This window comes from Schistosoma haematobium, chromosome 1 (assembly GCF_000699445.3).
Source record: "Schistosoma haematobium chromosome 1, whole genome shotgun sequence".
Lineage (NCBI taxonomy): Eukaryota > Metazoa > Platyhelminthes > Trematoda > Strigeidida > Schistosomatidae > Schistosoma > Schistosoma haematobium.
Window position 1 is genome coordinate 72,053,280 of NC_067196.1, and position 16,288 is coordinate 72,069,567.

Below are 16,288 nucleotides of genomic sequence, written 5' to 3' on the forward strand. Positions count from 1 at the left end.
AAGCCAATGGAAATGAACAAGACGATTTTCTTCTGCCTGTGCACAACAGTACAATGAATAACTTTAAAAATACATCCATTGTAATGAGAAGCAGAGTTATCTTCTTTAAAAACCTAGTTTAAAATCAAGCGACGAACTATGTATTTTGTCGTTTTAGCATGAAAATATTAATATTAAACGTAGCATACACCAAACGGCATCACGGAAACTGTATATACCACGCGAAAAAATTATAATACTAAATGTCCAACCATGAAGATTGTGGAGATACTGGAAATACAATTCGTGAAATGTAGATTCGAAAGGTCAGATGGTCTGTGCTGAACGAACGTTACTATTAACACAAGTAAAGTCTTTTTAGCTCTGCTTTCACCCTAGACGCTTATATCCTTTGTTTGTTGAGCGCGTTTTAAAACACCGATGGCTTTCAAATTTACACTGAAACAACCTCTATTTCGTGAGTTCATAACATTAAAACTAGAAACGGTGAACTTTAACTTGCGGAACTGATTATTTTGAGAATGTATTTACAGTTTCATAAGCGTATCCACTTAAAACTTGCTGAATTCAAAATATCGACCCCCAGTTTTGGCTGGCTTCACATAATTTAGAGCTCGACTAACAGATTTAAGCTATAAGAAACTACAGATCTTCTATCACTAGAAAAAAAACTAATAACCATCAACGGATTGTGTTTGAATTCAGCGTAGCGACCATCAAAATAATCCACACTTGTCCATTCCCACAGGTAAATTCGAAACACAATGGTTTGGTTGAGTACCGTTCCATTAAATATGCATTCGAGTTGAACAGGATTACCTGAGTGGAGGTTAAAGTTCTAAGATTTCATATTGCGGAGTTTAAACTCAGCCATTGACGTCCTATTAATGATAAAGTATAATATTGAAGATGGCACAGGTATTCAGTGTTTGACAACGCTTTTACCAGCAACACCTAATATAATTCGTACCCACCTAGAGAAATCAAAAGACAGAGTCGAGGAGATCGGAAGGGTGTATTTAGCGATTGCGGTAGAGCACAGCGTTACCACACGTGATCTGGTACGGATGCATGACCGAGCGCCTTCAGCTAGATGAGTCCACTAAAACATATGGTCAGCATCCAATGTCGAAAACTTACAGAGCTATTTATTTTGGGGATTTATTTACCGCTACAGATCACTCCCCCCCTAGCCCACTAGGGCCCTAAGACGTGGCCAGCCAGAAGTTTAAACCCAACGAGTTTGTCGTTGGTAAACACTCTTCTGATAGCTTACTAGGTTCAGCAGCGTCTGGTCGTCTTTCCTTACTATATCGGACCGAGGTACAACATAGTAAACAAAGAAAAGGTACAATGAAAATTTCGGCTCCTCGCAAACTTCATCGTTCTTTTCCAGCCGTCCTGGAAAAGAAAAGAAAATGTAAGTGCATGTCGAAATACACTCGTACGCGCGTAAAAACACAATGTCGGCGAAAAAAATGGAAAATAAACTCATGCACACGTAATTGCGTTAAAAAATTTTTCTTTTTTATTAAATAACGTAAATATATAAACATATTAAAACTGTTATTTTTTAAATATTATATATCGTAAAAAGAAAGATCGAAATAATATAAAATTTCGAGTAGTGCCTTATGTGCAGTAGTCGTTTAAATGTTCTGGAAATCCTACTCTTCTTCCAGAACGCGTCGTTTTAAGTTTATTTTCAGATACATCCGGAGTATTATCGTGTGTGTTGGTTGAGGAATTATGAGTGTAGGAGTCGTGTTGTGCGATTGTACGGAAATGAAATCGACGTAGATAGGATTTCCTTCTAAATACGCTGCTTTTGAGCGATCGATGCTGATGCTATCGTTTGTTCCGTTCTTATCGACTATATAGTACTTAGATTCATGTTGAAGAACTTTGAAAGGTCCCTCGTATGCTGATTCGAATGGTCGTCGATGCGACTATCGTCGAACGAAAACGTGTGTACTATATCGTAAGCCAGGTTGAACGAAAACATCAGTTGGTTGTGGTCGAGTGGAAGCAGGTTTAACTGAACGCATTGCGTTTGTAAGCCTGTTCGTGTAGGAGGTTAGATCCATGTTCATTGAAGAGGGTGAAGGATCCACGAATTCTCCTGGAAGTCGAAGTGTCGTTCCATAAACGAGTTGAGTCGCAGTGTATCCAATGTTAGCTTTCACTGCATTGCGGATACCAAGTAAGACGAGTGGAAGAGCGTCAGTGCACTGAGAAATGTTTGCGGCTGATAGTGAAGCTTTTATTTGTCGGTGAAAGCGTTCTATTAACCCGTTTGCTTGTGGGTAATAGGCGGTCGTTCGGAAGCGAGCGATTCCTAAAATTGTGATCAGACGACGGAAAATTTCAGATTCAAACTGACCTTTGCGATCTGTAGTGATGGTTGAAGGGCAGCCGAAGTTTGCTACCCGTCGTTCGACGAAGGCGCGGGCCACTGTTTCAGCAGTAATGTCCTTGGTAGGTACTGCTTCTGGCCATCGAGTGAAATGGCGAATGGTCGAAGTCACACCTCGTGGTCAGCACCTTACGTGGATTACCCCATTGACGGATCAAGGTACCATAGATGCTTTGAAGACTGTACAACACAGAGGACGTTATTACAGAAATATATTAGTTAAAGTAGATACAAGCGAGAGTAAGACCACTGCCGCATGGGCCAGTCCATGGTATACGATTAACTGATGCGCCTTGGTTGTACTTGACCTTGGCAGGGGGCGATGATCTGTTCGACATTCAGTGATCCAACTGCCGGATGATTTGGCTAGGGCTCAGGGACATTTCACTCGCCCTACAATATTTAAAGTACTTAGTTACTTGCTTTCATTGTCTGAGCATTATATTACCTGATATTCCACATTGAGTGACGAAAGTTGTGAAAGACATTAGAAGATCACCTCTTAGATGCCTATAATCTGATAGCAATGATTCAGGGGTTTGAGGCGTCCTTTATGCTGCTTGAACTCGGGTCTGCAAACTGATATTTTGCTTCACTGTTAGATTTGTTCCAATGTAATCTTATTATTTGGGGGTGAGGGAGAAAACGCTGTGTTTCTGTACTCTTAATGAGACAGAAGAAAGCTGTTAAACATTAGATGGAATGTTCCACTGACGAAACTGACAAACTTGTATTCTGACGTCATCAATGCTTGGTTTGCTTGAAACGTAAGACCTTATATCATAGGGTACAAACACTTAGAGATTTATCGACTTAGGAGGTATATGTAGGGAAGTTACCTAAGTAGTCTTCCCACAATCGGAATACATCTTATGCTCCAGATATCAACATAAAGTGCATCAGCAAAAACTATCTTAGTACCATAAACCTCGACATTAGGAGTATACATACCGCCATTAAAACCCTCAAGCCAAATGCTAGTTCTGATGCCGATGACATCCCTTCGATTCTTCATAAAATGTCAGGACCGGACATACAGACGCCACTACTCAAAATATACACATTATCTTTAGAGACAGGTACATATCCGGAAACCTGGAAGTTGACGTGTGTTCTTCCCAAACACAAATCCGGACCGAGAAACCTGGTGGGGAACTACAGACCCATAAATATCACCCCAGTCATATCACGCATAATGCAAAAAGTGATACAAAATCAACTATCTTATCACCTGCTTAAGGAAGGTCTAATAGACCCGTCACAACACGGCTTCATTAGAACAAGGTCGTTCATTGCATGTCTGATAGACTTCTTTAACGAGGTCACTCGTATACGCGACCAGAAGAAACTAGTTATTATACTATACTTTGATATTAAGAAAGCCTTTGATAAAACACGTCATAATCTTCTAATCAACAGACTTAAGTCAGTTAGAATTATAAATCCCCTTTTGCAATGGATCAGGTCTTTTCTTACGGACAGATATCAAATAACCAAGATTAACTCTACAACGTCTACACCTCGACCAGTAACCAGTGGTGTTGTGTAGGGTAGTGTCTTGGGTCCATTGCTCTTTATAATCTACATCAACAATATATGCAAGTGCTTTAGCACAGGTAAGACCTCTCGGTCAACCTGGGCAACCGACGACGGTATCTGTGGACGTTCACCATTGCTGATGTTCCCACAGCCATACTAGGTATCGATTTCCTACAGCACTATGAATTGCTTGTTGATTCACGTAGGCTGCAGCCAATCGATAATTCGTCAAACAGTAAATTCATGGGCTGCAAAGCCCACATGAACGCGTACCGAATCCTCGGCACTTTTCACTCGCGTGACGATAAATTACACCCCTTATTCGAGAAATTCCCCACACTAACTAAACCACTCAAGGAGCTTCCACCGGTGACCAATCGTTCGGTACACCACATGGTCATCCGTGGACCGCCAGTCACGGCACGACCTCGCTGACTGGCACCGGACAAATTAGCTCTCGCTAGTCCGAAACGGTTATTCCCGTATATAAAAAGGCGAATTAAGAGAAGCTATGGAATTCCATCACTTTTGATACGAGACAATCCGTTAATCTTAGCAGAGAATGATGCCGAAAAAGATGAAGCTTTATCGGAATATTTTAGCAAAGTGTTTTCTATCAGTAATGAGGAATGACCAACGATTCACTGTGATCGTGGCGGATAGCTGATGGACCCTGTAGTCATTGAGAAAGGTACTGTTTTAAGGCTACTTCAGCACCTCAAACCTGATAAGTCCAGTGGTCTTGATGATATTCATCCTAGGATTATGGAATTACTGAACCATTAACGATACTATTTGACATGTCTCTAAGACAGTCCAGACTTCCTAGAGACTGGAAAGACGCCATAATAAGTCCGGGGTATAAGGCTGGAAGTAGGGATTTAGTTAGTAACTACAGACCCGTTAGCTTACCTAGTGCAGTTGTAAAACTGATGGAGAAAATCATTCGGATATCCGTTCTAAACTATGTTGAAGGGCATAATCTTTTCTCCAGGGCACAACATGGTTGTCGGAAAGGCCTATCTTGCTTGACAAATCTTCTCATTGCAAGAAAAGATTGGGCTGCTGCAAAAGATCGGAATGTGATTTTCATAGATCTAAGTAAGGCCTTCGATAAGGTTTCCCACTCTGGTCTTTAATTCAAACTGGAACGTTTTGGAATCCATTACACAGTCGTCGATTGGATAAGTAACTTTCTCCATGACAGGAGACAAAGGGTAAGGGTTAATGGGGCTCTCTTCTCGTGGGTACCTGTAAAACGTGGGGTTCCCTAAGGTACAATCCTAGGTCCTCTTCTCTTTTTACTTTATGTAAACGAATTTCCAACTGTAGCAAAATTGTCCGTCCTACTCTTCGCTGATGACACAAAGATTTGGAGACCCATACATAGTATGTCGGACAAAATAGTATTACAGGATGATCTTAGCTCATTGGTGGCATGGTTGGACAGGTGGTCACTAGAAGTAAATCCTAATAAGAGTGTAGGGATGAAGTTAAATAACTCTGATGAATCGTATCACTATACACCACGTGGATTCGTGCTACCCAAAGCAAGGAACTATAAAGATTTAGGAGTTATATTAAGAAATGATCTCAAAACGACTAGTCACTGTAAGGCTGCTGCTGCAAAAGGTTATAGGGTATTATGGTCAATTCGTAGGTCTTTCCAGTAGTTAGACGATGAAATGTTTGGATTACTATACCCGATTTATGTGAGACCACATTTAGAATACGGGATTCAAGCAGCGAGTCCTTGTTTCAAATATGAAGCAGATATGCTAGAAAGAGTCCAAAGACGAGGTACTAAGATGGTACAAGGTCTATCTGGCCTATCTTATGAAGACAGAGTGAGACACCTTAACTTATTTCCGTTATCTTACCGTAGAATACGGGGTGATCTGATATTGGCTTATACTGACCTTGGTATTAACATGTATTATCTCTTGCTTCCGTCTGGGACCGATCATTTGAGAGGACATTCGAAGAAAGTCCAAAAAACCGGGATCAAATCGTTTACGTCTAGAGTTCCGTTTCTCGCACCGAGTAGTGAATTACTGGAATTCTCTACCGGAACACGTAATATCAGCACCGTCTGTTAATATATTCAAAACGAGGTTGGACCTTCACAGTATTACAAACTGCAAGGATTAGTATAGGTCGATAGACCTCCTATCCTTATTACTGAATACTGAAGGTGTTACGTACCTGTTGAATTCGCGTGGTAGTGCTTTGACTACTGTGAGGAATTTTACACGTGTGTCGTTCACAACGTGTTCGTAGAAGTCGGCTTCTGCGTATCAGAACCAGGCTTCAATGTTGTCTGGTCAGAAGGGCATCAGTTGGAACGAAGGTGGAGACATAGTCTTTAACCTAAGTGACTTGGGTGTCTGTTCAGTCATGGAGAAATATCAAGTACAAGTGAAGATGTCACAGGTATTCGGAGTTTGACAACGCTTTAACCAGTAGCACCTAATATGAATCGTACCCACTAAGTGAAAGCAAAAGACAGAAGCGAGGAGGTTCGAAGATATATGTGATAGGCTGTCAACATATCGAGGATCGTCTGATCTAATCTGGCTAGCGATTGCGGGGTTGTTGAGCACGGAGTTCCCACTCGTGATCTGTTGCGGTTGCATGACCGAGAGCCTTTAGCTAGGTGAGTCCATTAAACTAATGTGGTCAGCATCCAATGTCGAAAACTTACAGAGCTATTTATTTTGGGGATGTATTTGCCGCTACATCAGAAACCAATACCACTACATACCAACTCAGTCAGATCAGAATTCAGAAATGGAACTGTTCGAAGATTTATTTGGAGAGGTATCAACATACCGAGAATCGTTTGGTCTAACCTGACTGTTTGTTGCAATATATATGTGGCACGGCGTATCCACTCGTGATCTGATGAAGACACTTAACCGAGAGCATTCAGCTAGAGTGTGTCTGGTGAGACTAATAAAGTCAGCATCAATATTAAGGATATAGAGAACTGTTTATTTTGGTGATTTATTTTCCACCACACTCTCTTTACTCTTTATGAGTAGTTAAATTATGGAATTTGCTCAGGGAATTTGTTGATTAACTGTTATGCCTCAAGGTCACCGCTCGGTGTGCTTGAATATATTGTCAGTGACGCAGATTCAACCCGCCATCCTGGTTTGCAGTTTTCGTTACCTTCAGGCATGGCTCCTTGTGTCTTCAAACGTCTGCCCCAATCTGTCATCCCTATAAGATATGAAATAGAAATCAAGCCATGCTTCTTAAGCTTCAAGTTCACTGGTACACTGTCTTTATCTGTATCTGTAAGTACTAATGCTCCTCATTTCGTACTCAGATTGAAGAAGAGAGTTCGGAAATATTACTCAACGCCAAAGACATTTCAGTAAGTAAAGCTACGTTCAATGGAAGTAGGTTTGTGTTGTTTGTACTCTACTCGCTTAGCTGATATTGAGGTCATTGAGAAACCGGAATATGAGCAGGTTTCGTTCGTTCTTGGAGAACCATTAGTAGTGAGTATATTTTTTAGTATGTGTGTTTACCTGTCGTAGTCGGTGTTGGGGGAACTAAAGGTGGAGTATACTGGTATAATAAGTGAAAAAATGGAGGGTCTCTATAGAAGTTCATATATCTCTGATGAAGAGGAGCATTATCTACTTTCTACACACTTTGAGGTAATACATCTTCCGACTCTATAAAAAGTCGTAGGCTACTGGCGCTCGACAAGTATTCCCATGTTTGGATGAACCAGAGTTCAAGTCAGTTTTCAGTATCAAACTTCATATTCCTAAAGGAAAGACTGCTATTTCAAATATGGTACGTTTCATCAAACTCGTTATTAGCCCACATCGTTTTCGCTTTTAAATCTCTGATGCTGATGATCACTTAACTGTTTTGAGGGAGAAAGCCTAGTTGATTTGTATTATAGTACATCGAAGTTTATTTTAGAAGAGTTAATAGGCAAAAAAATAAGACAACTGCAGGCTTCTGTAAATCTAAATGTTTCCCAGAGGCCTTTTTCATGTAGCTTTAGGAAGGCTAAGTTTAGACATGCATTACAAATAGTTCCAACTGTATGCTAAGCAATAGGGAATGAGGAGTGTGTTATCAGGTTGTCAAAATTGATTTTTGTAAACATCCAGTTGTGTGTTCAATGACTGCTAGTTGCTATTCATGTGTGCATATGCCTACACAAATGTAAATTGATAACCACAATGGGATGGATACGGTTGTTTATATACTCCTTGTCTTTGGTGAGGCATATATTGTCATCATACTACCATAACCTTAAGCTTATAATAAATTCTAATTATCACTAGACTACCTTTGCATCTTATGTTGTTTTCGACATTTCATGCTGAAAGTTCAGATGTAAACATGTTGAGGTTTTTCTATTGGTTCACACATTTTAATGATCCACATTGAAATAATATTTCGTTTAATAACTTTATTCTGCGTCAACACCTGGACTAAGGATAAGGAGTGAAGTAGTCGAACGCGTCGACAACTTCACTTATCTTGGAAGTCTGATCAGCCCTAATGGGTTGGTGTCTGACGAAATCTCAGCACGGATTCGAAAAGCTCGCTTGGCTTTTGCCAACGTACGTCACCTATGACGAAGGCGAGATATCCGTCTATCAATAAAAGAATGAGTATACTGCGCGGCAGTTCGTTCTGTTCTACTTCACGGCTGTGAAACGTGGCCATCAAGGGTAAAGGATACGCGTAAGTTACTAGTATTTGATCACAGAGGTCTCAGAAATATTGCTCGTATCTGCTGGGATCAGTGGGTAAGTAATAATGAGGTTAGACGCAGAGTATTAGGGAATGGTGGTAAATCAGTTTATGAGGTTGTGAATCTTCATCGACTGATATAGTTGGGCCACGTGTTACGTATGCCTGAACACCGATTACCACGACGTGTAATGCTAACCGGTGTTTTATTTATTTATTTATTTGAACACATGAATATTGGTACAAGAGAGCGCCGATATATATGCGCCACACAAAACTGAGAATTCGAAGAGAAATAGAAAAAAAAGAGAACAATAACGAGGAGATTGGTGTAAAGTAGTATGGCAGAAATGAGGGAACGGAAAGGTACAATCAGAAGAAATCTTTCAGGTAAGGGAGACACAACCACTTTTTATGAAGAAAGTAAAAGAAGGTTACATCAGGATCGCCACTGGCTTCTATTCTGAGCCATATCTGATAACGTCTCTAGCCACTGTGTAGCACCATCCCTCAGACCCCAACCAGGGAGTCGTGAAGGACCAACAGAAGCCAGTCCTTTGCAGCTTTCTTTCATGCCACGACACCATGTCATGCACTGACCACCTCTCCGCTTCTTCCAACCAGTCCCAGAGTCGGCAAATAATGCACGACGTGGAATTCTCTGGGACGACATTCAGAGAACATGTCCAAGCCACCGAAGTCGGTGTTTCAAGATGGTGACACCAATTGAATTATCATCTCTGTGCCCGAACACACGATGCCGAACCACTGCATTACTGACATGGTGTTGCCACTGAATGTCAACAATCCTTCGGAGACAGCGATGATCGAACACAGAGAGTCGTCTAACATCCTCAACTCGGAGAGACCAGGTTTCACAAGCATAGAGCAAAACTGCTCTCACCGACGCGTTGTAGATCCGACCTTTTACAGCCAGACTAACATCACGAAGGCGCCAAAGGTGGCCCAGATTGGCATAAGCCGCTCTGGCTTTCACTATACGTGCATTGATCTCATCACTCACACCACCACCAGCACTTACGCAGCTACCCAGATACACGAACTTCTCGACTACTTCTATCCGCTCACCATCCAGGGTGAGTACAGGATTGGAATCTTGCCAGTCTTGTAGGAGTACTTTGCACTTGGAAGGTGCAAAGCACATACCATACCTACGGACACTGATTGCCAACTGATTAAGTGCGGATTGCATGCCTTGGGCATTATCGCACAGTAAGACAATATCGTCCGCATACTCAAGGTCGAGAAGTCTTTCTCCAGGCAACAGATCCACACCACCATTACTTACATTCATCAGAGCTGTTTCCAGAATGTCATCGATGGCAAAGTTGAAGAGGAATGGTAAGATTGGGCAACCGGTGTTGAAGATGGTTGGAAGAGAATTAGGGGCGGCCAAACCAAAACGTGGCATCAGTGCTTGAAGTCACTAACTTCTAGTCTGAGCCATGTCGGTAGATGCAGACTACTTGATTGGGGTCCGCGTGATTTTCGTAACCAATGGCTGAAGACTCTTGGTGACATGGCTGAGAATCGATCACAATGGCGTAGGTGTATACACTCCCTGTCTTCCCTTAAACTAAGAGATTAAAATCACTTCATATCTTTCTTTCTACTAACTAATTCTTTCTTCCTATACTATATCCTTATATGCAATCTTTCTCTTATATATTACCACCTTTGACCTAACCACTGCTGTGAATCCGGTGTTCATCTTGCTGTGCTAATGAGGTATGACAACCTGGACCGATGCACATATGTGCCTGGTCCTACGTTGTATCTGGCTGACTGACTCTCCGTAACATCTTCCTCACGAATACAATCACTTTTAAATAGATTCTTGACCATACTTCGTTCTTAGTAAACTAGACTAATCGTAAAAAAATTAGACAACTTTCTGCCCATGTCGATTTTCTACAGACGGCCTTTGGTTGGAATATTTTGCATTTCTAAGCATATATAAAAAGGAAGCTTATCTTCACATAAGAGAAAAAAATGATTTTGAAGAGTAATAGAATTTTTAATAAGCATTTCTCATCTTTAAACTCTACGTATATGATATTTCCACTAAATATGCACTGCTTATAAAGGTGTCGATAAGACCCCAAACTAATTACATCTCACCAAGCTACCTTAATTCATCGAAGGGACCAAGTGTTCTAACTCTCATAATCTACGGACACGCCTATAAATGTGGCTGCCTAACTGTTGGTAGTGGCGTAAGTGATGAAATCAACTCACGTATAGTGAAAGCCAGAGCGGCTTATGCCAATCTGGGCCACCTTTGGCGCCTTCGTGATGTTAGTCTGGCTGTAAAAGGTCAGATCTACAACGCGTCGGTGAGAGCAGTTTTGTTCTATGCTTGTGAAATCAAACTGAGGACGTTAGACGACTCTCTTTGATCATTGTTATCTCTGACGGGTTGCTGAAATCCCGTAGCAACATCATGGTGGTAATACAGTGGTTCAGCTATGTGTGTTCGGGCACAGTGACGATAATTCAGTTGAATTCACTATTTCAAAACACCTACTTTGGTGACTTGGACATGTACTACGAATATCGTCTCAGCGAATTCCACATCGCGTATTATTTGCCGACGCTGGGACCGGTTAGAAAAAGCGAAGAGGTGGTCAGTGTATAACATGGTGCCGTGACATGAAAAAAGCTATACAGGACTGGATTCTGTTGGTACTTCACGAGTCCTTGGTTGGGGTCCTAAAATGGTGCGACAATGGCTTGAGAGTTATCAGACATGGTTCAGAATAGAAGACAGTGGGTATGCTGCTGCAAATTATTTTTACTTTGCAAAAGTGAGAGTAATTTCTTTAATTGAAAGAATTTTTCTGGTTGTATTTCTCCCACCTGAAATGCTCTCATTATTATTCCACGCATACATTAGTTTCTGTTCCTTGTTACTCTTTTTCATTCTACCCAACTATTCTGTCTCTTCACAACCTCACTTTCATTATGAGGCACATATATATTTTGGTGCTTCCTTGTACTAATGTTTGTGTTTAAATAAATAAATAATACTATAAATATTCAACTCGTGGTTTGGGAAAGTAATATACTAGTATGAGCTAATATACTGAACCTATACTTTGCTAATTATTTTGTTCTGCCTCTTTCAAACCTAATTATACCATATTATGGAATGATTTATAGTTGATTGTTAAAATAAAATCTAAGGAGTAGTAGCTCAACACTCCTAACAGTCATATCTCTCCATGTAATCTTGAATGAGCAAATAGTTGATATTCCTAACCTCTGTACATCGTACAACTTGTGATCTTATACACTAGCGTTCTGTCACTGAATGGGTTTGTAGTAATTATTATATTTTTATCACTTGTTTTAATGAATATAATCCATTTCCTTAGAGACTCATTTGTTCTTGTATGATGCTTTTCACTATTCGTTTGCTTTAGCCTCTCTTATCGAAAGTAAAGCACGATGAAAACATAGTTACCTATCATTTCCAAGATACTCCAAAGATGTCAACATATTTGGTAGCTTTTGCTGTTGGAGATCTTGAGTATACCGAGGTAAGATCATATTTGCAGTTGATATTACGCAAATAGACGGTTGTAATATCTGGGGACAAGTATAATAGTAGTTCACTGTGATTTAGTTAAGGATGATTGACAATCAACGTACTCCTATGTAGTAATATGTATATATAAACTATTATGAAGATGTTACACAGACTATTCAGTTTCCGTATGTTTGGTCTGTACGTGGACTAAATGTTGTTTACACTCACTCTTTTGGGACTCATTTCGTTAAAAAATTTCCCAGTCCAAATCCATGACTTCTGATAGAAAAACTGTTGGGATATTCAGGAAAATATCCCAAAAATTATCCTGTTAAGCCTAATGCTATCCTTGAACATGAAATTGTATCATCTTATTGGTCAGTATTCATTTAACGTGTCATTTTCCTGGCCATTACTGTACAATGTTATTTTCTATTTTATGGTACGATGTGATCTGGTTGATTGGTATATAAACAGAGTATGTTTGAAATATAATGATTCATATCTCAGAGGCTGAGACTTGCGTTCTGGACTCAACTGGCTGGGCTAGACAGGGAAGCAGGGCCAATCAGAACTCTAGGCCGTTCGTGCGTGTTTTACGTGTCATTGATCCGATCGATAATACACTGCACTCTAATCTGCAGTCCACAAGACACAACAAAAACAAAAAGCTAAATGGTATCCTTCAAGGTTATGTGTATTGGTACAAGTTATTACACATCATATTTTACCAGCAATCCATATTAATAATTCAGTTTTAAGTTATTCACTTCAAGTGAAAAGCTACTGTACTGTCGGTAACGACGATAAACATAAACATTTTTTACAGTTCTATCGACTTCGAATGGCATAATTACTAAAGTTCAAATCAATATAACTAAACAGCAGTGTATATTCTTGGCTTTGAGTTCTGTCTATAATATCTTGCTAGCAATATTGACTGAAATTAATCTAGGTTTGAATCTGTGACAGTGACTTAAATTTGAATGTTTTAACTAATAAATCATCGTCAAATATTTCATTTCACTATACTAACTACAAACCTGGAAAATGTTTGCATTTGTGAAGTTGAGTCCTAGTTGGTTCTTTGTTATTTCTTCGTTTATAACAAAACGTTTGAGTTAAAATATCTGAATATGTTACGGTTAGGTTGGCACTTGTTGTCGCGAGGATGTCTGAAGTTTGCTTAAGTCATGTTGATTAGTGTGATAATGGAGATTCAAATATATCAAACGAGTTCGCCTTGGTAATTGTAAACATTTAGTCCTAAATTATGTGAATGTTATTAGTCTCTGTACGATGTCAGGTGTTAAAAATTACTTTTGTTTACTTAAGCATAAACAGGATATCATAGGCACCAGAAAATACTCCAGATAGTTTGAAAAGATTGTTCAAGTGAGTCACTTCATATTTCTGAGCTATGAACTAATCCTAATAAAATAATAATGTGATAGGATTAATCACTATCTGAAATATATTATTCAAATAGATTGATGTCCCAGTGGATTTAATGTGTTTTTCCTATAAGTCTTGATCTGATTTGTCACAGACTATTGGTCACGATTACATAGAGATGTCACTGCGATAATATTTCAGTTTCCCTGTCATCAAAAGTACACATTTACGTCTGCTGTTTGTAATCGATAGTTATTTGTTTCCCATATTACTCTTCTGAAGCTCATTCTCAATAACTTTCTATTCCAAAATGAACGAATATACCAAGCCAAGGGGTGAACGAATCATTTACAAAAAAGATAGAATTTCTAGAAATAACTACTAGAATTGTTAATCTCGTATGGAACTGACATCTTTACGTCATGTGAAACAGAACTCGATACGAATACTCGGTGTTTTGTCTTAACAATAGGGAGTTTTCAGTTTTATGCGAAATTTACTGCGTATTTTCTGGGGTTATTGATGTCATTTCACATAGATATGACATCTAAAGTAGATTTGATTAATATTGATAATGAACTTCATACGCTTCTCCCAGTCTATCAGTACAAAACTTGTGTTGGATTTTGATGGAGTCGCATCTTCCATTCACAAATCAGGTCACTTTGCGAATATGATTTATTGTTTTCAGATGTAACAAAACATTTCACTGCTCCAATTTCAGTTTATATCCTATTTTTAGGTAGAGTATTTTTAAGATTACTCATGCTAATATTATTTTAATACTGTGTTTTTATACCTCATTTACACCACAGGCTATTGACAAAAACGGAGTTTTAGTGCGTGTGTATTCGCGTAAAGGTCTTCATTCAGAACAAAGCCAGAGTTCTATCGCCCTAAATGTGGCTTGTCATTGTTTGCCATTCTACGGGGAATACTTCGGCATTAAGTATCCATTACCCAAAGTTGATTTACTTGCAGTCCCTAATATGTGCGGCGGTGCAATGGAAAACTGGGGATTAATAACTTTTCGGCAAGTTGTCTTTTAATACAATAAAACTTGCAACATATTCTCTGGATTTGCATTTTGATGATTACATTTCATCCCGAAGATCCTAGTGAGATTTTCTGAATAGGGTTTTCAAAACCTAGTTACATTTGGTCTCATATTTCTTGTTAAACACTTTTAATCTATAGCTTTACTCTAGATATCCGAAAATTCAATAACTCACACCTCTGTACCCATAAATAATCCAAAAAGACACATTCTGTACACAAAAACCATCCTTCAAACGATATAAAAGACTTAAGTAAATGAGTTGATATAAACTTCCACATGCTATGTCATTCAGTATATTACAAGAAACAATATAATCTCCATTATTACATATTTGTACCTTATGATTTGAATGACAAAAAAACATACACACTTCATAAACTTCCTACGTAAGCTTTTGTAGATAGTTGTTCAAACTAGTAGCTTGATGAATGGAAAATCAGACTCAGTCACTGGGATGAAGCCGCAGCTGACTACTTTTTATTAATCGTGTTTTCTTACCCTTTTCATTGTCTTCGGTTTCTGGAAACTTTTCTGGGAAATTATCTAGAACTTTCAACACTTTTAAATCTGCCTAAAGGAGTAGTCAAATAGTGCAGCTGATTGATAGATGGGTTCAAAGGTTGGTTTTGGTGGCTGTATTTGATAATCAGTGGACCACTGTTTCTTTCATAAATACTTGACACTTATCATGTAGAAAATATGAGTATAATGTCATGAAATATTTAGTTGTCGTTAGTTTTTTTATGAAATAAAGAATTTTACGTTTTGGGAACAACCACTTTTAAACTGTTTTCAGTTGTAGAGAAACTTATTGGGAGTTTCATCAACAAAAAATATTTATCTGACACCACGTCTGTAATGCTGCACTTTTAAATCGTTCTGTAGAACCGTCTATTGCCAAATCCATACTGTATCTGTAGCTGTTGTTGTTTTTACTGGTTCTTCCTACCATACCAGAGAACCAAGAAATTAGCCCACCGACCCGGATAATTCAGTTTTTCATCCTAATAGATAGGTGTAATCGTTCAAGGATCGCAGTTACCTACCAGAGCCATAATCATTCAAAGATTATTATTGTAGAATGAACAACACAGAAACTGGATTTGCACTGTACTGACAATCTTCGTCGGTTGAAGTGGCTGAGACACATTTTACACAGACCCAACAACCCTTACCACGATACAAAGTGCTGACTGGCGTAGTATTGTGTTGACGGAAGTTTAAAAATAGGCTAAGAAAAACGTGGTTTCAATCCATGATATGATTTGCTGTGGATCCGAGTCGCTTCAATAGGTATAAAGTATCTGGTTAATATCCCAAGAATAATCATGAGCAATTGTTACGGACGTTTGGTGACGTTGCTCTCACACTTGGCCTGAAGGGAGCAGATCCATTCATTCTTCATCTACTTGGTTTTGGGTTTTAATATTATTTTATGACTTTTCGGACTAGATTTTCTCTGTTTTGTATTTTTTCATTATCACTGATACTATCCTAACATCTTTGGAATTTATTTTATTAATTTCATGTCTACCTGTCAATGTCACGTTGTGAGTTGGGGTGATACACATTTGCAACAGGTTTCAATTATGAA

General features: G+C 39.1%; 1 protein-coding gene across 2 annotated transcripts in view; it reads left to right on the plus strand.

Moving 5' to 3' along the window:
* The first annotated feature begins 7,035 nt into the window (after window positions 1–7,035).
* MS3_00010213 (uncharacterized protein) overlaps window positions 7,036–16,288 on the plus strand; it is a 29,336-nt gene continuing 20,083 nt past the window's right edge. The window contains exons 1-7 of one of the 2 annotated variants that reach the window (XM_051218575.1): window positions 7,096–7,257; window positions 7,290–7,362; window positions 7,397–7,464; window positions 7,504–7,626; window positions 7,661–7,768; window positions 12,133–12,249; window positions 14,450–14,667. In XM_051218575.1, the coding sequence (XP_051075061.1) occupies window positions 7,138–7,257; window positions 7,290–7,362; window positions 7,397–7,464; window positions 7,504–7,626; window positions 7,661–7,768; window positions 12,133–12,249; window positions 14,450–14,667 (827 nt within the window). In that variant the 5' untranslated portion in view covers window positions 7,096–7,137. Of the gene's footprint in view, window positions 7,258–7,289; window positions 7,465–7,503; window positions 7,627–7,660; window positions 7,769–12,132; window positions 12,250–14,449; window positions 14,668–16,288 lie in introns of both variants that reach the window. The other variant, XM_051218574.1, reaches the window with a different exon arrangement.